Consider the following 26,116-nt stretch of genomic DNA (forward strand, 5'->3'; position numbering starts at 1 on the left):
ATTTCTAACTCCTTTTAGCATTTCTCATTCATTTATACCATCTTCCAGAACTATATATACACGCCCTTATACAGAACAATTGCTAATCTTAAGCAAATGTTATCTATCACTGACTTAAAATTAGCTTTTAATTATCTAGAAAATATTCCCACAGAAATAAAATAAGAAAAAGTCTTCCATCTTTCTAAAGTTTCTCGTTGTATTTTTTATAGCAGCTCATTTTAGGAGTGCGAAAATCTTGATGTCACCACTCAGTCATGACTTTTGACACTGATAATAGTTGCATGTCTAGTGTCTATCAGTGTTTTAAGAGAACATGTTTCATGTTTTACCTAGAGTTGGTAAAGTTCTGCATAGGACAGTAATAATAATAATGGTGACTGCTCTTGTTATCCCTTGCTGGCATATCAGTGTATTGCAATCTCAAATTTTTATGATGTGTAAACTGATGGATAGAGAAAACTAACAGAAATTTGATGTCCAAGAATGCATGCACTGAATTTTTTGTTGGAAAAAATAGTCTATCTCAAAAGGACGTGGTCTGTTTTTTTCCTGTAATGAAAGGACATAAGCTTTTGGGTTTTGCTTAGAGTTTGTGTTAATTCTATTGTGCCCAGTTTCCAACCTTTATTATTCCACATTAGTGGTTCTGATCTGCCTGACAAGCCAGCTGCATTCTCGCAGTCTAAGAACAGCCCAGGGAATTAATTCAAACCATCTCATTCCCCAGGGTTATGAAAATGTTATATACTTTCCACAGGTTAAATAGTTGTCATAGCGTGCTGAAGCTGAACGATTTTATCTGGAGCTGAAATACTCTGCTATGTATAATATGTATATAGTGCTATAACTGATCACAATTCCTTTAGCTTGTGAAAAACAATGCGTTGCAGTGCATTATAGCAAGAAAAAACTGCCAAACTAGTTCATTTTGATTAAAAAAACCCGGAATGAGCTAAGGCCTTCATGTGATTTCAGTGTTTTTACTTCATTTTCATTATCAAGTTTTTTCTTATGAAGACAAACATCAAGCATAAATCAAAATAGTGTTATCTTTTATATTTATTATATTATTGAACAGTTTCTGTTAAGCAACTCAGTCTTTTTTTCAAGCTGTTTGTATTATTTATCCCTGTGGGGAGGAAAGATTTGAAAAACTGAAGATTGGTGAGGAAAGAAAAATAAATTCATTTTAGAATTGTTTTTACTTAAAGACCAACACTAGAGATGGGAGATGTTAGAAAATACTCAGTGTGAGAAAATTCAGGTATTTGTGCTCACTCTGGATTGTTGGCTGTCAACTGAAAAGAAATGGATTTTTCTCACAGGAGATAAAAGAATGTTGTTAAAGTCTTAAAAGCCTTTCCCGTAGACTTGGACCTCCCTGTAAGCAGCAAAGGGAGTTAAGAGGGGTAGTGAACCACGGCCTGGTGAGGGATTTGTGCATTGTCAGGCCTTTTGATGTGTAACACAGTGCTCAGGCCTGGGCACTTTTTGCCCTGCTAATATGGAATAAGTTTAGCAGTGTTGGTGTCTCTGTTTTGAAAGTTACGTAATGGAATAAATCTTTTCTTCGCATTTCAGTGGTAGATCATGGCTGTCTCGGTGTTACCTGCATTTATTCAGTTCACACAATCACCGTATTGAGGGCAGCAGCAGCATTTAAGTACCGGCAGAACAGGCAACAGTTGTATGGCTGTGACTCAATTGGGTGAAAACACACCGCAATAGCTTAAAATAAGGAGCAAGAGGAGAGTTCATTAGGTCCTCTTCTCTTTGATAAAGGCAGAAATCTAAGAAAAAATTTAAAATGGTAAAATATTAAAAAAAACCCAAACCATAAGAAAAAATAGGGAAATTAACCTAATAATACTTTCAATTATGAGAGATCAATTTGTATTTATGTTAGTATTTCTAACTGGATAGGAATAACAAAGATTTTGGTAAAGCTGGCTGAGCTTTACATGAGTCAGTAGCTGAGTACTGGAGAGTCTTTAATTGAGACAAATTGTACTTCAGGTTTCTTCTTGATGCTTGGATTACAGTGTATCAGGGTTCTGTGCCTTGAAGTATTTTACAGTCTTCAGTGAAAACTTGTTGTATTACATAATGTTGCACTGAAATGACCTTTGTATATATCTATGTATACGTATATGTATATGTATATGCATATTTATATGCATATGCATATGTATATGTATATGTATATGTATGTTCTGTGATGATACTAAAGTAATTATTTTCTGTCAAATATTTATTTGTATGTAATGAATGTGCAAAATTCTCAAGTAGGATAAACAGATTTCAGAGCAGTGTTAAATGATATGAAAAATTAGCCTCAGGGGAACTGGTAAATTGTCAGTCTGCCCTCAGATATCTGACTGTAGAAGCAGAATTCTTGTGATGTCAATTAATTTTGAATTCCTTTGTTCTCTTAGAACTAGTGTTAAACAACTTAAAACAAGGCTTAAATGAAGTTTGAAATAATGAGACTGATAACATACTAATGCTGTATATTGGAAAATTGGTGTATAGAATTTTTATTTTACTTCTTTGCAATTTCATTTTTCAGTTTCTTAAGGTCTTTTGAAGTTTGTTGTTCATATCTATCTCATTCATAGCCAATATATTGGCATCTCTCAAATATTTCCTTACCAAACAGTGAACATGTCCAGAAAGTGATCAATATTTTTCTGCCTGTTTTAGATATACAAGACTATCCTGCAGTATAATAATTTGGTGTTCTTTGAGCTGCACGGTCAGTGAGAGTAGCTGTGCTGCTCGATGTATGCCATGGACCGAGAACACAACCTAACACCACATCTTCTCTTTCCCTTTCACAGATGTATCTCAATGATTCTCAATAGGGTAGCTTTTAAGTGTGTACATAACACAAACTAAAAGATGGAATTATTCCTAGTTCTGCAACAGCAAAAAAAATTGGTATCAATTTATACCAATACTAAGAAAACAATTTTCAGTCAATTGAGGATGGACCTAATCTTGCATGATTATTTCCAAGCTCCTCAATACTGCATGTCCTTGAAAACGAATTCCGCACTTATATACTGGCAAACTTCCATTCTGTGAACTGGGAAAATGATGTTGTCATATAGATGCAATGGACTTATGTATTATAAATAAAAGTCTCTCCTGTAATGGAAATATATTGCATAATTTTCATAATGTTACCTGCTGATCAATTTCATATTAATATAATATGTGATTTTGCATGCACATATTTAAAATATTTCATTTTATGCCAAATAGTTATTTTGTATAAATGTGTATAGATGTTTCATACTTTATAATAATATAAATTTTCTTAATTTTTCAAAACGTTTTTAAGAGTTCACTCTTCAAAAGTCAAAAGTGATCATTTGGTTAAATATTATAAATATGTAAAAAATACGATAATTACTTCCTAGAGATACTTTTTTCATTTGCTACTTATTATCTCTGAAATTATAATAAATTATTAACATTTTTTTTTAAATTAGCAAACATTTATGTTTTGCTTCTAAATACTGTCCTTTTAAAATTATGAATTGGGTTTTTTTCTGGATGTTTTCTAACGTCCAGAAACTGGTAACATTTGCAAATTCTAACTGACATAAATGGAACTTCCGGGTAGCTGCAAGCATTTTTACACATGCATTATTTGAAGTCACAAGACACTGCAGGTATTAGGAACATGTCTATTCCTTGCCACTTAGCTGCTGTAGAAAACTGTGTTAAAGCTTGTGTAGGGTATTTATTCTGTGTATAGTTCACACTCAGATACTGCTCTTCTGTTGTCCATGTTTTGATAGCAGTTATGCATATGTACCAGGTTTCTTTATATTTTGATAGATCTTTCTGAGAATGAACTAAATTCATAAAAACCCATGAGGAAAGAGTTCAGATTTGTGAGGGTTTTGTTTCAATTAAAAAAAAATAATAATACATAACTACTGGGAAGCTCACTATTAAAAATATTAAGGTTTTACATAGAAAATACTTTAACTGTGATTAATTTTTTTGTTTTCATTTTAATAGTTGAATTGTAGAAGAAGAAATCCCAAAATATTGCATTTTGTCATTTGTTCCTAGGAGAACAACTGCAATTCCATGTTGTAAGAACTGCCCCAGGACTGGGAAATGTTACTGTTGAGTGGAAGATAGTTGGACATAACATAGAACAAAATTTTGAGTACTATTCTGGAATTCTCTTTTTTCCTGAGGTGAGTCTATAAGAAAATCTAATGGCTACAAGAGAATATTATAATTTGAAGTGAGCTGACAAAACAAATATGCTTTTAAAGCAGTCTTCCTTGTTTTGATATGATTAAACAGCAGGGAATTTATACTTTTCAGTATTCACCTTGGCATTTCTTAAAGGTATTGCTCAAAATACATATGATGGAGTGATATTACTTTTACTCTGTACACTAATGACTAATCAGTTTATCAATAACATTTATAGGGAATATTGAATACAACATTATATGTCCACTTGCTGGATGACCGTATTCCAGAAGAAAAAGAAGAGTACCGGATCATCCTGTACAACATTAAAACAGAAGGTAATGAAGAACTACAGACTGCTATATCTGCTGTATCTAAAAATTGCCATTTAGTAGTGTAATAACTTTGTGTTTATTAAACCATTTTGGAAGTGTAGGACAATGAATATTGAAAATGTTGCAAACTATGCAAAATTTGTTCACGTTTTATTGGAACAGGTTTGATGCTCCTGTGTATTAATGTATACATATGCTAAAGATGTCATAAAATAAATGGATATTTTTAATCTTTTTAAACTATCTTCAAGCTGTCTCTCTGATCTGTCTCTGAATTAGAGGAGGTCAGAATATTTTACTCTTTCATTGAAATTATAATGAGAAAAGAAGCACAAAATCACATCCCTTCTGAAATATCCTTTGTTAAACTGGAATTAGTGTCTAAACACCAAACTAACTTGACATGGGTGGTGTTGGTGATAGGTGCCTTGCTAACTTACCTTAATATTTTGTTTACTCTTGTAGTCCTTCAGTACAAGTATAAATATATACAGTTATTCATCATGGCAATACTTATAGTAATTTCTCGATAGAATGATTTAGAAATTGAATATAATTTTAACTTAGTAAATGAATTATGATGGAATTTAGGAATTATAATGAATTCCTAAAGAAACTTTTCTCTTTCCTTTTACAACAGAAGTAGTTTATTGAAGTCTACTGTTTCTTCAGATTTCTCATTTCTTAATACAGTCTTGAACTCTATACTTTTTATGTATACAATTTTTGTTGTGATTGAATGTTCCTGTGCTTGTTAAAGAATGCAATTACATATAAGAATTAAGAATTCAATTACATTCCACACAATCCGTAAAATTCATTGAGTATATAATGTGTTTGGTTTGATTTCATTTGCAGTGTTACTGACTATCATTTGTACATAAAAATAGCGGTAACGTAAGATAAAACTTGATTTACCTAATGCAATTAACTGTAGTCCATTGATTCTTTTGCAGGTGTTTCTCCTTCTGGTGCTGCTGTTTTAGATAGTCAAGGATATGAAGCTGTTCTGACAGTAGAAGCTAGTGATGAACCACATGGAGTACTAAATTTTGCTTCTCCATCCAGGGTAGTTTTACTTCCAGAGGAAAACAAAACAGTTCAACTTTTTATTAACAGAGAATTTGGATCTCTAGGTTTGTATAACATCTCCAAGAGAAATTATATTTTGTTTTCAAAATCATTAGACAAATGAAAGTCATGACAAAGAGGCTGGAAATTCTGGAAAACCTTGGAAACAACTGTTTTCAGAACTTCTGGGCTCTTTACTGCAGGCTTGAAAACTAAGTTTTAGTTAAAACTGAAGCCATAAACTTTAATTCCACAGCAAGGGAAGCCTGGGAGCTATGGTATAGCTAGCTGGCTGTTAGGGTTGTACTTTTACGTCCAGCAAATCTGTCTTGAATTGTCTTTCCAGAAGAAATAAAAAAAAAAACATGATAAAATGAGCTTGTATGGAATTATCATTCCCACATATTGCATAATTTTAATAATGTTACCTGCTGATCAATTTCCCCTCTATAGACTTCCAGAATCTGACAGTTTAGGAATATCTCATGGAAAAAGTTGCGCTGATGCCTCTGAATTCAGTTCATGCCTCTCCTAAGAATTCTGTATTTCTTTTTAATTCAATTTTTCCTTTTAAAATCAAATCAAATAGTACTAACTTCAATAATGTAATGTGTGCCTAAATATTTCTTGTGGTTTTTTTTCCTGAATACTTTGACTTCCATTGAGAGATAGCATACATAATAATTTTCTATTCACATTTTTAGGTTATATTTAGACCTTTGTTAAAATCTCTCTTATTTTTGTTTTCTTTGTTTTGAGGTGAAGTGATCAGTTGAAACAAACAATCAAGATCTGGGCACACTACAGATTTGCAGAGGAATTTAAATATAATTTCTTTTTTTCCCATTTTTTTTTTAATGTCAATCAGTATGTAAATTACCTTTCAAATGCTACTTAGGAAAATATTAATAAATTTAAGTTTCCATTGTAAATGTAAAATCTCTCAATTGAACTCCATATTTATTTATTAAAATGAAGGTTCTTTTATATCTTATGTTTTATTTCATACAGACTAACTTTGAATTTCATTTGACATTTTATCTCCAGGATCACTCTCTTTAAATTTGCAACTTGACTTACTGTGGCAGATTTGTGAGATGTGGCTTTGTAATAATAAAAAAAAAAAAAAAAAAAAAAAGTCTAGCTTTCCCTCTAGTATAATTAATCAAGGTGTCCTGTAATTTTTGTTCTCTATAAATATCTATGTCAGTCTATTTGGGAAGGAAACTAAATTTAGAACTCTCCTCAGAGCCTTTCTTAGACATCAGTTATTCCTGAAACACTCTACTTCCCTTGACACCAAACCTGGTATAAATAATATATTAGATGTCCCAGGTATATAATGTAATATTTGCAATTCACAGCACCTCAAATAGATGAATGCATTGGGTCCTAATGCTTTCTGAGTCCTGTAATATTGGACAAATTATTAAAGGCTGGACTGAAAGAAATAAGTCCCATTGGTGTTTTAATCCTCTGGTTTGTAGTTAGGCTTTCCATTTCTTCAATGAGCATTTGGTCCATTTTCTTTGTCTATTCTAGTGAACATTTCATAAGAATTGAAAAAAAGTGTTGTTTTTTTTTTTTTTTGTCACATTTTAAACAGGTGCTATCAATGTTACATATGCCACAGTTCCAGGATTGGTCTCCTTAAGTAATCAGACAGAGGGGACCTTGGCTGAACCAGGAGCTGATTATGTAGCTGTTTCTGACTCAGTGATTTTGAAAGAAGGAGAAACATCAGCTGCCATAAATGTTACTATTCTAGAGGTAAATTCTATATCATTTCACTCTATACTTATTGGTATGACAATTGAAAAGGAATATTGTGGAACCTGAATCTTTTATGCTGTATTATTTGAAGCTATTGATTTTATGGTATTTTAGAAAGACTGCTTTGTTCTTTAATAATAAAATCACAGAAGGACAGATAATAACAGAAGACTGCTACTTATAGTTAAGTGAAATTTAACTCTCTCATAATGACTTTATTTTCTAATATTCAGATCAGTGTCATTCATTGCTTGCTTCTGGCTCTTATTTTATCAGTAGTTGCCATGTGTGCCTGCAGAATTGAGCAGAAATCTGTTCACATCTAGTTCAGAGTCACTGCAGTATTTTCCATTAAATGTAATGTTTTACTTTATAATTTACATTTTATGTAACAATGTCCAGGAAATTGGAAACATAAATTAATTCTAATGTTGCTATAAGGTTAGAGACTTGTAGTGTGGTTTTTTTTGACAAATTCTGTGATTGTTTCTTAAAGAAAATGAAAAGAGAATATACTGGATTTGTGTTTTATAGGATGATGTACCAGAAGTACAAGAATTCTTCTTGGTTAATTTAACCTCAGTGGAACTTATCATGAACCATTCAACTTCCTCCCCTCCCAGGCTGGGTAAAACAACTTACAAACCATTATGATTATTTTTATTTTTATATCTGTTGAATGCACATTATATTACTCTGGCATATCATTATTCCGCTTGCCACTTCCCAAATAAGCCAAAATGAGACAAGGTATTCTGCAAGAAACATTGTAGAACATCAAGCATAGTCATTATGACACTATTTTTTAAAGCCCTGTAAAAATTATAAGACAATTTTCACAGTGGAGTTATTTAGTAATTACCAGTTGGAGAATACAGTTATCTCAAAAGTTGTGTTGGCAATGTGTTAATGTGATTTTAATTTCTGTAAATGACAGAAACAAATATGTACAAAGAATTCCTTCCAGTTCCTTTGCTCACTCTTTCAAAAGTATCTTTTTATTACTTTTTATCAGATTTGCTTGTAGGAGTCATGATCTACTGTGTTCCTACTCTTCCACAGAACTTCATTTATTGCTTGCTTATTGAGTTCCTCATTCTGCTGCCTAATTCAGTAGCACAGCTGCCATTGGCTTTAAAGACAGTTGGGTTATCCTGTGACACCAGTGATTAATTGTGCTGATTATTTCTTACATCATCTATGACTCTTTTTCCCTTTCTTTGCATGCGTATTGAAGTGACAGAATTAATTCGTTACAGACTGAAAGGTAACTTGCAAGACTGATTGCTGCTGTATAGACTGAGCTCTGATTAGTTGAGTCTCAAATTTAAAACACAGAAAGAGTAACATTAAAGTATGAAGGATTTCCTGATTTATATTGCTCTGAGCGACACATAATCTTACCTTCTGCCGTAAGTGGTTAGCAGTCTGAGTATGACCATTTGACTCTGATGTACTTAGGATGATCAGATAATAGTTTTAATCCATGAGGCAAAATTTTGTCCTCATTATAAAATGTCAGAATTAATTTTGTTATCAGACTATTTTCTAATCTTGTTTTTCCTTTTTGTGTATTTTCTTTGTTATGATTGAGAATTCAAATCCTTGTTGATGCAGTGCATTTGTTTAGGATTTAGCAATCCTATTCTCCATAGAAAACCTTTAATATAATTCTAGGTGTCTAATATCAAAAGTGATGGGTGTCCTGCACATGGTACTGATATGCAGTTAATCGTACCAATCTGGAATATATCATAAATGCTGTCTCTGTCTTAGCAATGTGCATGCAATATGTGCTGTAGGTCTGGGATGTCTGTGACATATAGTTAAACGCATGGAACTTAAGTGACCTTTATTTCTGATCTGAGACTTTCTGGATATGGAGCAGAAGCAGGAAACATAAAGGACAATTCTGTTTTCTTCATGCTGCTCTCACTCCATCCCATCATCTAGAACAGGTGGAAGAAAAGGCCCGACTCTAATACAAAAGTGCAAGGAATTAAGAAAAGGGAAAATGTTCAAAACTTGAAAATGATGAAAGAAAAATGAATACACTTAATGGATAGGAGCAAGAATTAAGATAGGATAAAATGGCAGGAGGTCATCAGGAGAGAGGGGAGATGCCAGATGTGAAATTAGAGGTCCGATATTGAAAGTGAAGTGTTATAGGTCTTGAGTGAGTTGATCAGACTATGACATGATGAGGGAAAACACCAGTTAGGAATCTGAAGGGTCTATATGCACTGTAATCCCTATGGATTTCTAAACCTTTCTGCTGCCTGTATAGAGGTGTTGCAGCTGCTGTTCATATTCGTCATTGTCTCATAGTGTTAGATCTGCATTCAAGCCAGTGATCATTTACTTTTATTAAGTTTTATCTGATTTAATAGAAATCAGATTGATCTAAAAATAGTATATTTACTACAGATTTAGTGGAGTCAATTTGTTTTGTAGAAATTGTCAATCTTAATTTATTTTTAATTTTTATTAAAGTAAATTGAGATATTCATGTGATGCTGTTTAAACAAAATAAGACATTATTTTGTCAGAAGAATCAAGTTCTGACTGTCAAGTTCTGGTCTGAAATTAGTGGAAATTGCCGGCATTAATCTATTATTAATATTTTCACAGGGCAATACATGCAATAATCTTGCAAAGTTATTATGGATAAACATGTATTTTTATACAGTAATAGAATCTTAAAATACATAAACTAACTAAAAAGAAAATAGCAATTCTTTTTTTTATAGCAAAATCTGTGGTGTGTGCCATTAAGATATATTATCAGGCACTAAAACATTAATATGAGATGATATATTGGATAGTTTATTATTCTTTTTTACTCATTTACCCTCCAATATTCCAAATGGCACTGTCTGCAAAACATTAAATATCATCATAAGAAAAAACCACAATGAATTAAGACTTGATGAAAATCTTGCTGTTGTAATTTTCTACTGTTTCTGTGCCATGAGTTTCCTTCAATTTTTTCTTTTTTTTTTTTTTTAAATACATCAAATATAGTGGTGGTAATTCAAGGCCCTGTGTTGTAGCTCTAATAATAAGCTACCAAGGACAGATTTTCTTGAAGTCTTTCCAAGTATCTTGTTCACTTCCTTTTCTCCTCTACATTTTTGAAATGGAAAATTTTTTTTTTTCTTCTACAAAATTAGTAAAGATATAAAGAAATGCTTCTGTTATTCTTGACAATAATGAAAATTAACCCTGTAGTTCTTACATACTTGTCTTTCTGTTTTTCCTTTTAGATGTAGAAGGCTTAGCTTCTCAAATTATTATTGATGCTAATGATGGAGTAAGCGGAGTAGTTGAATGGGAAAGTACCAAGTAAGTCTTGTCACCTTGAAGAACTCCCTATGGGAGTTAATGATTAGTGTTGCCCAACTATTTTCATTTTCTGTTAACAGTAAAACTCCTATTGATGTTGGGAACAGATCTTTGAGCTGACTACATATTACTCAGTTCAGTGGAACTGGAAAGATAATGCCCACACAAGAAGCCCAACATTTGCAGTATGTTTACTCAGAAATCTCATGTTACCATGTATTTATTTTCACTATTGTCCTTTGGTATTGTGGACTTCCATCACTCCCTCAAGCCTCCATCCAGTGCCCCAGCCTCTGCATCCATGTAAGCACGCACATTGACATCTCCCAGATCTTTTTCACTGATTTCCAGGAGCTAGGAAAAAGGCGTCCATGCTCATAGACAGGCTTAACCTAGTTCAAGTCCATTTTTATAAGAAAATAAAGGTATAATGGTTGCATTAGACAAGTGGCTTTACTGTAATAGGCACTTTTTCTTAACAGGTAGAGGGGATGATTTTAAGTTAAAATATAAAAATTATCTATCTACCATCTTATTAAAATAACATGCTCAGTGAGCACTGAGAATTTGTCTTGGTTTTTGTTTAAGTTTTGCAGTTAATGAAAGTCATGGGAATCTGACCATAATGGCATACCGAAACAAAGGATCTTATGGAAATGTGTCTGTGTTTTTTTATGCCCAAAATTTGGAGGCACAACTGGGTTTGGATTTTAATGTGGTCTCAAGGGTAAGAAGCAGATTTTAAATCTAGTAGTTTTCGTTTCTTCAACTTCCTAAAAAGAACATAATCTTATTTATTCTGCAGAATGGTCACTAGTACAGCCATATTTCTCAACTTCTTTCAGTTGCTCTGATCATCTGAATAGAGGTAGATTTAGTAATCTTATTTTAGTCTTTCTTTCTTTTTCAGTACTAAAGCATTTTAAAATATAAAACACATTTTGAACTTTGAAACATCTATTTCAAATACAATTTGCTTAGAAAGAGAATATAAGATATTATGTAAGTTTTAATATTTTTGCAAAATAACTTTCAAAGTGAATTGCTCTTGTTTGTCCTCACTCTATGATGTGCTAAACTATTTAATTATTTTCCTTCTTTTTCAGTCAATTTATAAAATTATTATAAAAATTGACATAGAAATTACTCTTCTTGCCTCTTCTTTCTGCCTTATTTAAGGCAATTCTGCTTAACCTTAGTTTAAAATTTCTGTGTGCATTATCAGCTAATGAATATTCAATGCTTTCTGTGTTTCAATGCTAGACTCTTTTTTTTGCTGATGGAGAAAGGAATAAATCTGTTGTTGTTGTGATTTGTGATGATGATATTCCTGAAGGTCCTGAGAAGTTCCAGTTAATTCTAACAAATCCCTCATTTGGCCTGGAATTAGGGGAGAACACAACAGGTAAAACTTAGTTTTGATGTTCTCATTCTTCAGAATTGTATCTCAGTCACTTTAATTTCATTCCTCTGCATAATCATGTTTTAGAAAACACCAGTGTATTCCTATGATAAATTATTAATTTCATTTGGAAATTCTTAAACATCACTGTGAAAAATGTAAAACTAACAAAATAATAAGTAAAATAAGGAATCAGAAAATGCAAAAGCTGGATCTTTCAATAAGAGAGTTTAGATTCTTCCTTTCTGGAAATCTTCCTAGATAGAGAAAAATACTTACATTTTCTGTTAAGTAGTATCAGGGACATAAAAGCAATATAATTATATTAAAGAAAGAGTGTATTTTTGTATATATTTATTTATTTGTATATGTGTACTATTATATTTTAGTATTTTAATTAAAACATATTTCTATTACTTATTTTTCAAAAGCCACAATTACTATATTTGCCAATGATGATGGACACGGAATTTTGTCATTCAATAACAGTGATCACTTCTTCCTAAGAGAGCAAACAGCTCTCCATCTGATGGAAAGTGTTGCAGTATTAAATATTATTAGAGAACCTCCTCAGGGAATATTTGGAACAGTGTCTGTTCAGTATCTTGTAAGTGAAATTAATTCTTCAGAGCCATCAGTGGATCTGGCCCCTTCTCAAGGATACATTGTGCTGGAAGAGGGAGTCAGATTTAAGGTAATATGGTAGTTATAACACAAAAAGTAAAGAAGGCTTTTTTAAAAATTATTTGAAACATTTAAGCAATGTTTGTGGTTTTTCATGTATTATTTTTTTTGTTATGTTTTCCTTAATTCTCAGAATAAACTGAGCTAGTGGGAGTGCAGAAAAATTAAATATGCTTTTCTCTAGATATTTCTCTCTCTGTAATAGTTCAGATAAACTGAAAACAATATAATGGGTATATAGAATGATGTGTGTATAGGACCATTTATTTATGTGTTTAGCATTTAGCTGAAAGATAAACTTTGACATGCAGTCATAATTTTGTACTGTAAATAATTGCGGTGGTATTAAAAATACTATTCCTTTACGTGGCATGAACTGAAGAGAGTATGCTGCAGGAGAGGCAAAAGATGAACAACTTTCAGAGTTTTAGAAATTTAAAATTAGTTATTTTTCTGGCAGTATTAATCCCACTTCTTCTGAACTGTCCCCACAAGAATTTCAGCTAGAAAATGAGCTATCTTAAGTGTGTCAATAACAGGTTAGTATATTATGGTTAGGGGAGTAGGATCTGAAACAAACCTTTCTGGAAACACTGGTTTTCAGTTTCTGAACCTAAAATGCATTTGACACCTCAGTGATGGCCAGTTTAGCAGATCTCTGAGAAGTAGGGAGCAAAAGATTTCTTAATAGTGTCTTTATGGTTTATTGAAGAAGTAAATAGAGATCTAAAATGTTGTGAGCTCTATTTTAATTCCAGACCTGTTATTACTAAATAATTTTTTTAAGGCAAAGCTATATGTACTACTGTAACTTTCACCTCTTTGGGTATTTGGGAGGATGACAGTGAAATCATCTATTTCTTTATAGAGAGTTCTCTGCTTATTTGAGACCACCTTGAGACAATCCTATTCTTATCCACCATGGTGCAGTAGAGGGAACAAAACACCAAGAAGAGAGTATTTCAAATATTTCTCTGTTCCCTTTTTTTCCTTCTTTATCCCCAGATAGTTACCAGAAATGTAACTACCCTGTTGCCCATGAGATAGTTCAGTTGACAGCTAAAGTAAAGTAAACCTGCCTTGACTGAGCTGTGATCAGGTAGCTGTCTCAAGGAATGTGTAGAATAAGTACAAAACAAAAGTAAGAAAAAAGGATCAAAACCTGTTACACTTCAGAGTATCTTATTATAAGAGTAAAGAGGAGAAGGGGAAAAATAAAAAGAACGTGGATATGCTCGTGCTAGTGTTGCACTAATGGAGGTCAGCAGAGGGATTACTTTTGAACCCCAGCCTGAACTATCCAGGCCTTATTCCTGCCTTCTCCAGTTCATGAGCTGCTGTTGTACTGCCCTGCTGTCCAGAGCTGTACAGAGAAAGAATAAAAACAGCAGCATGGCATGAATAACATTGTCATTATTAGCTGTCAAGTCTCAGCAGCTTTCTATGCTTGTTTCTTGTCAGACACTGCATATTTCTGCAATCCTGGACGAAGAACCAGAATTGGATGAGCACTTTATTGTCACCTTGTTCAATCCAACTGGAGGAGCCAGACTAGGCACCAGAGTGCAAACTATGATTACAATATTACAGAACCAGGCTCCACTGGGGCTTTTCAGCATCTACCCAGTTACAAATAGGTACTGAACCCTGATTCAATTAAAAGGAAGGTTTTTTTAATATTCATAGAGATAGTTTCCCTTTAATTAAAAAATTAGGAATCCAGTTTTAAACTTTATGATTTTAAAAATGACACTATTTGTCAAATATCATTACTGCTGTACAGCAGAGCAGAAAAGCACTTAAAATGGACTGTTCACCATTAAAAATGTTGATTTCTCTGTGCATTTTTTCCTTGAAACAGTACTTCATTATTCCCCAAATATTTCACTAAACAGTAATCAATATTACAAATTCCAAACCATAAACCAGTGTCCCAGGAATCAGAAATTTTCTAATTTATTTATTTATTCAAGCCTGTGTAAGATACACTCTCACTCAGGGCTGCTTTTTCAGAACGAAATGAGCCAATCTTACTTGGACAGGCTCAGGAAGTGGCCCTAGGGAATCTCATGAGGTTTAACAAGACCAAGTGCAAAGTGCTGCGCCTGGGTCAGAGCAGCCCCCAGTACGGGCTGGGGGTGAACAGATGGAGAGCTGCCCTGCCCCGAAGGACATGGGGTGCTGGTGAGGGGCTGGACATGAGCCAGCCATGGGCACTTGCAGCCCAGAAAGCCAAATGCGTCCTGGGCTGCATGCAAAGCCCTGTGGGCAGCTTTGGAGGGAGGAGATTCTGCCCTTCTGCCCCACTCTGGTGAGACCCCACCTGCAGAGCTGCCTCCAGCTCTGGGCTCCTCAGCACAGGAAGGACATGGAGCTGTTGGAGCAAGACAGGAGGAGGCCACTCAGTTCATCAGAGGGATGGAGCACCTCTGCTGTGAGGAATGCTGAAAGAATTGGGATTGATCAGCCAGGAGAAGAGGCAGCTTTGTGCTGACCCAATTGCTGCCTTCTAGTGCCTAAAGGAAGCCTATCTGAAAGTTGGAGAGGGACTTTTGGCAAGGGCACGTAGTGACAAGAGGGAATGGCTTAAAATTGAGAGACAGTAGGTTTAGATTAAATATCAGGAAGCAATTCTTTACTGTGAGGGTGGTGAGGCACTGGCAAGAGAAGCTGTGGATGCCACATCCCTGTCGGTGTTCAAGGTCAGGTTCAATGGAGCTCTGAGCAATCTAGTGGAAGATGTGGTCTAGTGGAAGATGTCCCTGCTTATGGCAGGAGGGCCACAGGATGGTCTTTAAGGTTCTTTTCGACCCAAACCATTCTGTGATTATATTAGTCTATGATACGGAATGATGTTTTCAGAAATCATTCAGCTTCACCCATACAGTTGTGTGTTAGATTTCAGGCTGGTTTAAGATTTTTTGAATTTCCTATTATTTTATCAAAGTCTTGTGTGAAGAAACATTGGGCAACCTTAATTAGTATTAGTCCACCACAGAGCAAACCCAGTATTTTCTTTTTATTGCATATTCTCTGCTGAAAACATACAGTAAGAATCCTATTTTTATATTATAAAAATAATGCATCTTAAAATTTATTTCACAATTCTCAAATTTAGGACAAGTGTCTTCACAGTTGAAGAAGCGAACACTACGGTTTATTTGAAAGTTTCACGGAGTAATGGGCTCAACGTATCTGTGAGTGTTGAGTGGGAGACATTGTCGGATACTGCATTTGGCATCAGTACGTTCACTTTATCCAGAGCATTTGTTGCTGTTTTCAGAGTGAAGATAGCTACAGAGTAACAAAACATACAGGAGATATAACTTTGGAATTAAAATTTACTTACAATATTGCTATGATATCAAAATTCATTAGATAAAAGATCTTGGCTACTTAAGAGTCAGTTTGTCATCAGCCCTTGCTGCCATAGTTTCAACAATCTGTGTTGCTCTTCCTGTTGGTTATATATTTTCACAAGATCTTTGATTTATACATATGTTCTTTACTACTTGCAATTCGGGATTTTTCTAAATAATATAAAATACACTATTTTCTCTAAGTGTTGAATGACTAGGCCATTTAAGAATCTTATTGCCATTGCTATTACTTGTGATGAGAGAGAAAATGAGGATAAACACATTTTTAGTTTCTTTGTCACCTTTTTATTTCTTCTTATCTAGTTAATTTTCTCACTACCTAAATTCCAAACTGAATCACACTCAATTTGCCTATGCATCCTCCATATGTAATAGTAATATATGAGAAATTAATTTATTATTTAACTCTCAATACAGCCTCAGTGCTATATCATGTCCATGCATTTACATGCACTTATACCAAGTATTTAGAAACAACTCAGAATGTCGATTAGGCATTTAGAGCATGGTGCTAAAAATGTCAAAATTGTGAGTTTGACCATTGTATAAGCCACTCACTTAAGAGCTGGACTTGATAGTCCTTGTGGTCCATTTAAACTCAGAATATTCTGTGATTTCTGATGCTAGATTTGGTTTTCACAAATAAGTAATGAAAATGGTGTTGTAAAAGACCGTAAAGATAAATATTTTTTTCTTATACTGTATTGCAGGGGATGGTATTAGTGTTCTGTCTGTCATGCAAAGCTTTGTGGAAGAGTCAGCAGCTAGCTGGTGTTTCTTTGAATTGGAAAAAAACTTATATGGTGTGCTGTTGCGTTCACCTCCATCTGTGTTTTCTACTCTCTACCAGTGGAAAGGAGTTTTTGTTGCCATCGAGGTAAATGCTTGCTTACAGACACCACCATTAACCATGCTGCTTAATAAAACCTTGACATTTCAGTTCTGCATTTTTGTCCCTCTCTCAGAACTTCAGTGTGTGGAATCCTAAAAGCTGTGTGTCTTTCCAAATCCATGCCTCTCCCTACCTTGTGATTACTCATGGAGGAAGCAGTTGGGGAGCTTCCAACAGCAGTGTATATGCATTCATGCCTGAACGCAAACTATTGAAGGTAAATCTGTGTTACTTACAAATTCATTAAATAATGGGGTTAGAAAGGACTTTGTGAGGCCCTTCTGTTCCACCATGTTTTGGGAAAAAGAACTGTTCTCAGATAGTTTGGCAACTGAACACTCTGCATGAGTGAGTGATGTAAGATACTGTCTTACAGTAACTGGTTTAGGCCAGGGCAGGGTTAATTTTGCAGTAGCTAGGAGGGGTATGCCTGGAGCCCTGAGGTTATTCTATATCACCCAGGGAAAGGGGCCCTCCTGGGGGTTGGGGTAGTTGGGTGCAGTTCACATATTGATGGGTTTAGCATAGTGAGCATTTTCACATGTCAATTTTACCTCTCTTTTACCCTCTGCTATTATTATTTTTGTTTTTAATGTTAATTTTCTTATCACGTTGCTGTTTGCAGTAAATTGTCCTTATCTCAACCCATGGTCTTCACCTTTTGTGCTTCCAATTCTCCTCTCCATTCCACTTCAGGGGGGAAAGGAAGAGGCAGTATGGTTTGGAGTGTTTCAGTGGGAATACTAAACTGAGAAATACCATTCCTAAACGTTGAAAGTTGTTACAGCTTGTTGTCTAATGTTTTTTATAGTCATATTTTGAGGGAGAGATAAAATGACCTTGGAAATGAAGAAAGAAATTGTGGAGTAATGAAGTCATAGAGCATTTTCTGAAAAATGTATGATAACCAATATTAATTTTGTAAAATGATCCCATATATATTTTTAAAACTATAAAATTACATCTATGAAAATTTTAATATATTATTTTACATATGTTTTGTATGTTTACAGTTTTTAAATCTATGTGTGCATATGTGTGAACTTGAACTGACTTCAAAATACCATTTTTGCCATATTTTCCTTGTAGCTACAGACCCTCTCTATTTTGGATACCACACTTGTCAAACATTTTGCTGTGGATGAAGAAGACTATTTGGTTTTTGTGAGTGATACCACCAGTTTCAGTTCCATCCAGGTTAGAGCACACTTGTCTTCATGGCTTTGATGTAGGTAGTTTGATTAGTTTTCAGTTTGAAATATGAAGGAAATATAGATAAAACAGTAAGTATGTATTCCTGAAAAATTAGTTACATTTCTATTATAGACTTATAAGACATGAAATTCTAGACTTGTTTAAATGTAACAACACTCCTTACATTAGCATGTAATTTAGACTTGTTTTGGTTATATTGCTACTGACATTTCTGATTTGAAGTCTATTACATTAAATAACTATAGAAATAACTTCTGACCATAAACCTATCCATCTGAAGAACAGGCACAGGCACTTTCAGTAAGGTAGTTACTTACAGTTGCTTATCAGTGTGCTTTCTACACCATAATGTAGAATTCACTACAGAAGTAAGGAATTCAGTTAATTATAAGTCTTTCCAATTTCTCATCAAAACACTGAATTTCTTTTTTCTTAGTGCTTTTTATAAATATATAATAAAATATGTATTCTATTTTTGCAGGTTTTCCAGTGGAATAAAGATATATTTGTGCTGCATCATCAACTACCACTTTACAAAGCTCTGAGCATTGCCTTGTTTCCCCGAGGAGGCATTATGTACTTACTAGTTTCTTTGTCAAATACCAGCCAGAATGTACTCTTGTACCAATGGCTGAATAATGAGTTTAGGAATCTTCGTCAGTTACCAGCAAAAGAAATAAAACACATGGAGGCCTGGACTTCTGGATCTGATATATATTTAATTGTTGCAAAAGGTATTTAGCAGAAAACAAACGCTGAGTTTGCTAAGTATGCGCTCGCTTGTTTGATAGCAAAGGTATTTGGAATAAAAGGGGTTTAGACAGAGATTAAAATATTACTGGTGGATGACAATTTGCTGAAAAGGATCTTACCAAAGTAATCTGTCATTTGTACCTCAGAAAACGAAAGCATTGTGTATGTTCTCAAATATTTGTGAAACTAATGAAATATATTCCCAATAACAATAGGGAATAATAACTCTATTCATCTAGCTGCTAATTGCACCCTTTCTAAGCTTTCCTGTGTTTTGTTATATGCAAAGATGTTGTTCAGCAAAGTAGATTTTTATTACAAGTATGACACTTTAGACATTGTTTTATGTTTGCATCACTGTGACTCTTTAAAAGTGTGTATTGCAGTCCATAGGTTTCTTTGCCATTGACTATTGTCTGCTGGGCTTTTTATTGTTCTTTTATATGAATGTGTGCAGAAAAACCCTTAAATTATGTCATGGAATAAATCATCTAATGGGAAATCATGCTCTGGAGTTATGCAAGTAAAAAGGAAGATACAATCACTGGACTCACTTTGTAATTAAAGTTGTCAACCTCTGCCTTTGAATGGCCACCAGTGTGTGATTTGAGGCAGCAATATAATGTATGTATAATGTATGTTTTGTAATTTTTCCCCTTTGTAGAAACTGGAAATTCTGAAATTTTCATCTGGGAGACAGGGCAGTCTACCTTCAGACACTTTCAGTCTCTTCCAGTCTCTGCTGTAAGAAACATCCATGTTTTCATACCTCCTTCAGGTTTAGGTAAGATTTTGTTTATAGTACTGGAACTGAAGAAATATATGCATTCAATTTTCACATTATTTACCAGATTTTAAGAGATACTTCTAACAATTGAGCTGCCAAGGGTATTTCTGATATTAGAAAAAGTTTTAAATATATCACTGAATATGTCTTTTTTCTCTTCCTTGCTCAATGTAGTTCACATCCTCCTCTCTGGTAAGGACACAACAGCACTGTACTCCTGGAACTCGGAAGGGAACCAGTTCTCTCTGATGCTGGAAGCCCCATATGCAGATCATATCACTTTCACTACTGCAAAGTCTCTGAACTCCAGCAAGAGTTTGATTGCTCTTACTGTTGAATCCAGTTCCCAGATTTATGAGCTGACAACTATCTCCAACCAGTCAGATTTTATACCTAGGTAGGTCTTTTGGTTTATCTCTCAGCTCTTGCATTCCTTGTTCTGTGGTAGTCTTTTTGTTACAATGAAGACCATAATAGGCTCCTCTGTGTGATGTGTTTATTAACACTAAAGAGAATTTTTCACAGGTAGACTTAAGATAACCTAAAGTCAAACTTCTCTCAATTTGCTTTAAAATATGTAATAAAAGGACTTGTAGTTAAACTGGATATTGAAGCTTTTATTTAGGATAAATTAAATTACATTACATTAATAAGAAATATCAGTTACTATATGTTCTATTGGTATTAAGAATAAAAACAAGCCAAACACTAATCCCACAACCTTTAAACCTCATTGACTTATTCAGGAATATAAACAACAATTTCAGCATCAAAAATGCTCTTTATACTTTCAGTAGTCCTTTCAAAGTTTGTTAATCATATCCTCAGTTTATAATTACTTGATGTGTTTGTTTGTATGCTAGTTCAGGTGAATTGATATTTGAGCCTGGGGACATGGAAGCTGTGATAGCAGTCAATATCCTGGATGACATCATCCCAGAGGAGGAAGAATGTTTTCAAGTGCGCCTGAAAAACCCTAAAGGAGGTGCAGAGATTGGTGTCCACAGTTTTGTTAACATAATTATTCCTCCCAATGACAATGCCTATGGAGTCATTGCATTTGCCCAGGTAAAACTTGTAAGGTAAATCATTAAAATATGTATATATAATTTCTGAATAGCAGAACACAAACATACTTAAATTGCATGTGACAGATTCTTTTTCTAAAGTCTTGTAGCAACCTGAGACAGAAGGGCTTTGACTTCCATTTAGCATTGTTACTTGGTTATATAGATGACAGGTAATAGAAACTCAGTTCCAGTCTGTCCCTATTGTGGACTTTTTATGATCCCCTTACATTTAGAATAACCCATTATTTTATCAGTTTTACTTTGCAGCAACCTAAAAAATTAGTTATCAGATGGCATATATGATATCATTATAGTCTTTATTGATTGGTTAATCAAAGGAATTAAGTAAAGATTCTTTTCCTCTAAAAAAGTTATGCCACAGGATGAGCCCATCTGCCTGAACAAAATAAAAACTTTGGAGAAAACATCAGACTATAGGTATTATTTGGAGTTGTTGATTCTTAAGTTATCAAATGTTGCAGAAGTTATGTAAACAGATATATGTACTAAATGCATAATGAAGATATAAAACACAGAAGAATCATCACTGAAATGAAACATTGTGTGAGGAGGGTGAATATTAGTAAAGTAACAACAGTAAAAAGATGGCTGTCTTGAAAGTCTACATGTTTATCTGCTTCACGTGATTTGGATATAAAATACTGTACCAAAAAAAACCCTAACAAAAACCGTTGAATTTTTGCCTCAGTATGAACAGGTCTGACATTTCAAATTCTTGTGTTTATGAAATTTGGATCTGTTGAGCATTAAGTTATAAAAGTTTAATCAATTGACTTGCATTTAGCTGCTTAATAGTTGAATAATTTTTTGAAGCCCAATGTCTCTGTACTTTTGAATATGCTGTTCTCTAAAGAAACTTCTCTTTTTAAGAAAATAATGCTATGGTTCTACTGCTGTATCTTTTCCAGAGTTCTTTATTTAAGCAAATTGAAGAAATGGAACAGGACAGCTTGATCACCCTGAATATTGAACGTTTAATAGGAACATATGGACGAGTTACAGTAGAGTGGATCACTAATGGGAGCATAAGTGATGTATTTCCAGCTTCAGGAATGGTATATAATAATATCACTATTATTGGGGAGGCACTGACTTTATTGTCTCAGACAATAGACAAAGATGTACTGAGTGTAAAGGACAGTACACGTTAGATTGCCCCACTTTTCTGTTAATCCCTGCTTCCTGGTCCTTTCCTGTGATTCAAATGTTTTTTGTTTCTGGCTGGCACATAATACAGTGGTATCACCCTTACACTTCTAGAACCTGATATTGCAAAGCTGTCCAGGCACAGGAGATGTATATCTGTAGTGTCCTATTGCCATCTTCCTTTTTTCCTGCTGTGAGATTCAGTTACTATGTAAAACTGTTTGCATAGGTGGGAATCTGGGAATGTTTGCTCTTTGTCCTGGCCTTTTCAATACAATGGAGAACTTAAGTGGCCCAGCAGAATATGAGAAGTTCCAGTTTTCTATGTTTTTGAGACTTCCCAGCCATGTTAAAATCCAGTTTTTCCTGTGGCCAAAGCTCTCTATATGCCCTGGGACTGGCAGGAGTCAGTTTCTGTAAATCAAAGTTCCCCCACCTTCTGGCTGTCTGTAGTGTACACAAAGTCTGAAAAATAGTGAAGAGAAAAATAAATGAACTGGAAATCAAGGGTGCCAAAACAATTATTCTGAAATTGTTAGAGTACTCCTTGTGCATTCCAGCTACATACCATATGGGTACGCTGCATAGCTTTGAATGTAGGAAGAGTCAGAAGGGATGATATTAAGTGGAAATTTCTGTTTGTCCTACACATTATGTGTAGACTAGGCTAGATATGTTTCTAGACATATCTTCTTTGTTGAGAAAGACCTAATCAAGTGGCAGGCCCTTTGAATTTAAAAATAAGAATACATATAAACAAAGCATGTATCAATCATTTTATCTGAAGAAGAAGAAAAATAGAAGTTGAGTAGCCATTTTTTTCACATAGCAATGATTTAAAGAGATATATGTTCATTATTTTGATACGGATATATGTGGTGTGTTGACCTTAGCTGTCCAAAAACCCCCAACTATTTCTCTCTTAGCCCCCATCTCAGCAGGATGAGGAGAAAGAGAAAAATCTTGAGATAAAGGCTGTTAAATAAGAAAAGAAAAAGCCATTGTTTACCTGGATTTCTTCAAGGTTTTTGATACAGCTTGCTGTGGGTTTCTTCTAGATAAAGTAATGTGTTACTGCTGCCCCCAGGGAGTGGTGGTAAATAGCTCCTGTTCAAACTGGCAACTTGTCACAAGTGTGGTCCCTCAGGGATTGATATTGGGCCCAACAGTTTTTGATAACTTCATAAATGATGTAGGTGATGAGCTCAGGTGTACTCTGATGAAGTTTGACGATGTGAGGAAGTGGACTCTTTGGAGAGCCACCTAGCAGGAAGACCTGAGTAGACTGGAAGATTCATCAGGAACAAATGTTGCACTATGGAAAACATAATTCAGGAGTGCAGCACCCACTGGCATCTATCCTGACTGGGGATTAGCTCCAGGGAAAGGAACCTGGGGATTCTCCTGGTCAATAAACTCAATATAAACATTATAAACATGAATATGAACATTGATGCAATCCACCAGAATGTTTCTGGGTTGCATAAACAAGGCCACTCCCAGCAGAGATGAAGCAGTCATTAGGCCACTCTACTGAGCATGTTTTGGGCTACAGCTGTTCAGTTTTGGCCCTCATTGTGGAAAATAGATATGGGCAGGCTGGTAGGGGTCCAGAGCTGGCCACAAATGTGGTTAGAGGACAGGGAAGCCTGTCATATGAGGAAAGGCTGAGAGAACTGTTCAATTTTGAGAGAAGGTTGTGGGAAAAGACCTTATGTTCAGACCATGTGTCGGTATTTGAAAGGCGGCGACAACGGAGAATACTTTCTACAAGGTGTCATGTTGAAAAGACAAGGGGTAATGGATGTAAGTTACTCCTGTGGAGATTCTCACTGGGCATAAGAGGAAAAATTTTCACCATGAGAACAATCATCCATTGGAATAACTTTCACAGGAAAGTTGTGGACTCCCCAAAACAGACACTTTTAAGATTGAGCTGGAGAGGATGCTGGGCCATCTTGGTTAGACTGTGGTACTGCCAAGAAAGATTGGGCCAGATAATCCTTGTGGTCCCTTCCAACCTTGTATTCTATAAGATATGTACGTGTGTATGTAGATGCATTTTATAACTGATAGAGTTTACAGAATAAAACTCTAGGTTCACTAACACTGACAAGAAATTTGACTTTTTTCCTGCTTTCTCTCTAAAACTTTAGGTTACATTTTCAGAAGGTCAGGCCCTGTCCACAATCACCCTGACAATTCTTGCGGACAGTGTTGCAGAACTTTCAGAGGCAGTGGAAATCATACTCACCCGTGTTACCACTGTGGATGTTCAAGATAGCACAAAAGGAGCTGTCATTGATCCCGAAAGGGCAAGAGCCGTACTTAGCATTTTACCCAGTGACTCTCCACATGGTGTGATTGAATGGCACATGGAGTCTCTCTTTGTTAAAACCACAGAGCCAGAAGGTAAGTCTGTTTCTTGATTCTTAGGAAAAAATGTATGTTTTTTCAAAGTCGTCATTGTTGAAACTATAACACTGGTTACATAAATGTATATATATATACATAAATATATACATATATGTATATATGTATATATATATCAGCAGTCTTTTATTAAAGTTTTTATATATCAGCAATATTTTATTATTTATAGCATAAATATCCCTTAAAATATGTAACTATGCGGTATTTCACATTGCATACATCATATTCTTCAGCCATCTTGTTTGAGAGGTAAGCTGCAAATCACGAATGCATGAAATACTTGTGTTTATATAAAAAGCAGAAGTTACCCATTTAGTGGGATTGCTATATTGTTTAAAATAATTTGCATAGAAAGACTTTCCTCTTGAAGTGGCTCAAGAAGGGAAGTCTTTTGCTCAGAGGCCTAGGGGAAGGAAGGAAGCAGAGCAGGAGTCAATTCTGCTTCATGAAAAAGCTGGTATTTTTCTGCTTGCAGTTACATGTTTGATTTGGTTTTCCTTCCAGGCACAAGTTGAAAAAGATCTCCCAGGCACTTGGTCAGAGTAGAACTGACATGGTGGGCAGGCTTCTTCCCTCTCTCCTGGTTCAGGGAGCTAGCTGGCATTTTTTGGGGCTCTTCCCGCAGTTACCTGATAGGCTATTCATACTTTAACAATCCAGTTAGAATTTTCTAACAATTTAATGTTCTGTCCATACTAAAAAATTAGATATACAAAAAATACTTTTTTCATCAGAGTATATTATCACAGGTGAAATATTCTAACATGTTTTATTTTCAGGTGAATTGGTGTTGCCCCTTTATTAGCACCTAGAAGTAATGTATAGGATTCTGTTAATTTCTTACACATTATAAACATTTTTACTTTGAAGTTAGGATTCAAGGAAGGTTCCTAGCTTCCACGGGTTGCACAGTTGGTTTTTTTCCTAATCTTTAACTACTGTACTTTTAATAAATTATTCACAAATTCTGTCTGTGTAATAATACCTGGTTACAATAACTGCTTTGAAGTGCAAGCCTATTTAAGCCTAATTTCATCTATTTCTGCAGTCATATATGCACTACTTTTAGCCAGATTATGTGTTTCATTATTGATTGGATAAAATAAATCTGCTTTCCCAAAAGGATGCTGAGCCTGACTGATGCAAGTCTATTTAACTTCTTTGATAAGTTAAGGAAATGTGACGTTTACAGCCAGAATGACTACCCTCAATACCACTTTCTGTGTTAGTATCTATAGTGATGGCCTAGGCATGAAAGGTCAGGCCAATTACTGAGATAGAAGTTTTGAAGGATAACTGAATAAAAGTAGAAGTGTTGAAGTAATAATTTGTGTAACACACATATAAAACTGTATATATTTAAGATCTTATTCTTCTTCTAGATCCAGTTTTTCAATGCACAGTATCTTCAAATATAGGTACTGTTTTTTGTGTTGACATCACTTGTGTGTGCTCATCTGCTTAAGTCCTAGAATTCTCCAAGGACCGTTGTATCACTGAGCAGAATTGAAGCGCTTCTAACAAGCCGCTCTGGTAGTTAGCTGACCAATAACTACCAATAACTACCAATAACCAATAACTA

The 26,116-nt window shown here is 34.6% G+C and overlaps 1 protein-coding gene across 1 annotated transcript in view; it reads left to right on the forward strand.

The window, feature by feature from the left end:
* Positions 1–26,116, forward strand: part of ADGRV1 (adhesion G protein-coupled receptor V1) — a 262,471-nt gene that overhangs the window by 53,819 nt on the left and 182,536 nt on the right. Inside the window, exons 37-57 of the mRNA XM_059493101.1 lie at positions 4,093–4,223; positions 4,466–4,565; positions 5,519–5,698; positions 7,240–7,403; positions 7,941–8,034; positions 8,644–8,673; positions 10,673–10,751; positions 11,340–11,478; positions 12,015–12,156; positions 12,585–12,847; positions 14,299–14,474; positions 15,956–16,080; positions 16,928–17,094; positions 17,183–17,326; positions 18,199–18,306; positions 18,806–19,058; positions 19,742–19,861; positions 20,039–20,261; positions 20,728–20,932; positions 21,864–22,010; positions 24,258–24,513. Coding sequence (XP_059349084.1) covers positions 4,093–4,223; positions 4,466–4,565; positions 5,519–5,698; positions 7,240–7,403; positions 7,941–8,034; positions 8,644–8,673; positions 10,673–10,751; positions 11,340–11,478; positions 12,015–12,156; positions 12,585–12,847; positions 14,299–14,474; positions 15,956–16,080; positions 16,928–17,094; positions 17,183–17,326; positions 18,199–18,306; positions 18,806–19,058; positions 19,742–19,861; positions 20,039–20,261; positions 20,728–20,932; positions 21,864–22,010; positions 24,258–24,513 — 3,246 coding nt within the window. The remainder of the gene's footprint in view (positions 1–4,092; positions 4,224–4,465; positions 4,566–5,518; positions 5,699–7,239; positions 7,404–7,940; positions 8,035–8,643; positions 8,674–10,672; positions 10,752–11,339; positions 11,479–12,014; positions 12,157–12,584; positions 12,848–14,298; positions 14,475–15,955; positions 16,081–16,927; positions 17,095–17,182; positions 17,327–18,198; positions 18,307–18,805; positions 19,059–19,741; positions 19,862–20,038; positions 20,262–20,727; positions 20,933–21,863; positions 22,011–24,257; positions 24,514–26,116) is intronic.

The sequence above is a fragment of the Ammospiza nelsoni genome, chromosome Z (genome assembly GCF_027579445.1).
Source record: "Ammospiza nelsoni isolate bAmmNel1 chromosome Z, bAmmNel1.pri, whole genome shotgun sequence".
Taxonomy (NCBI): Eukaryota; Metazoa; Chordata; class Aves; order Passeriformes; family Passerellidae; genus Ammospiza; species Ammospiza nelsoni.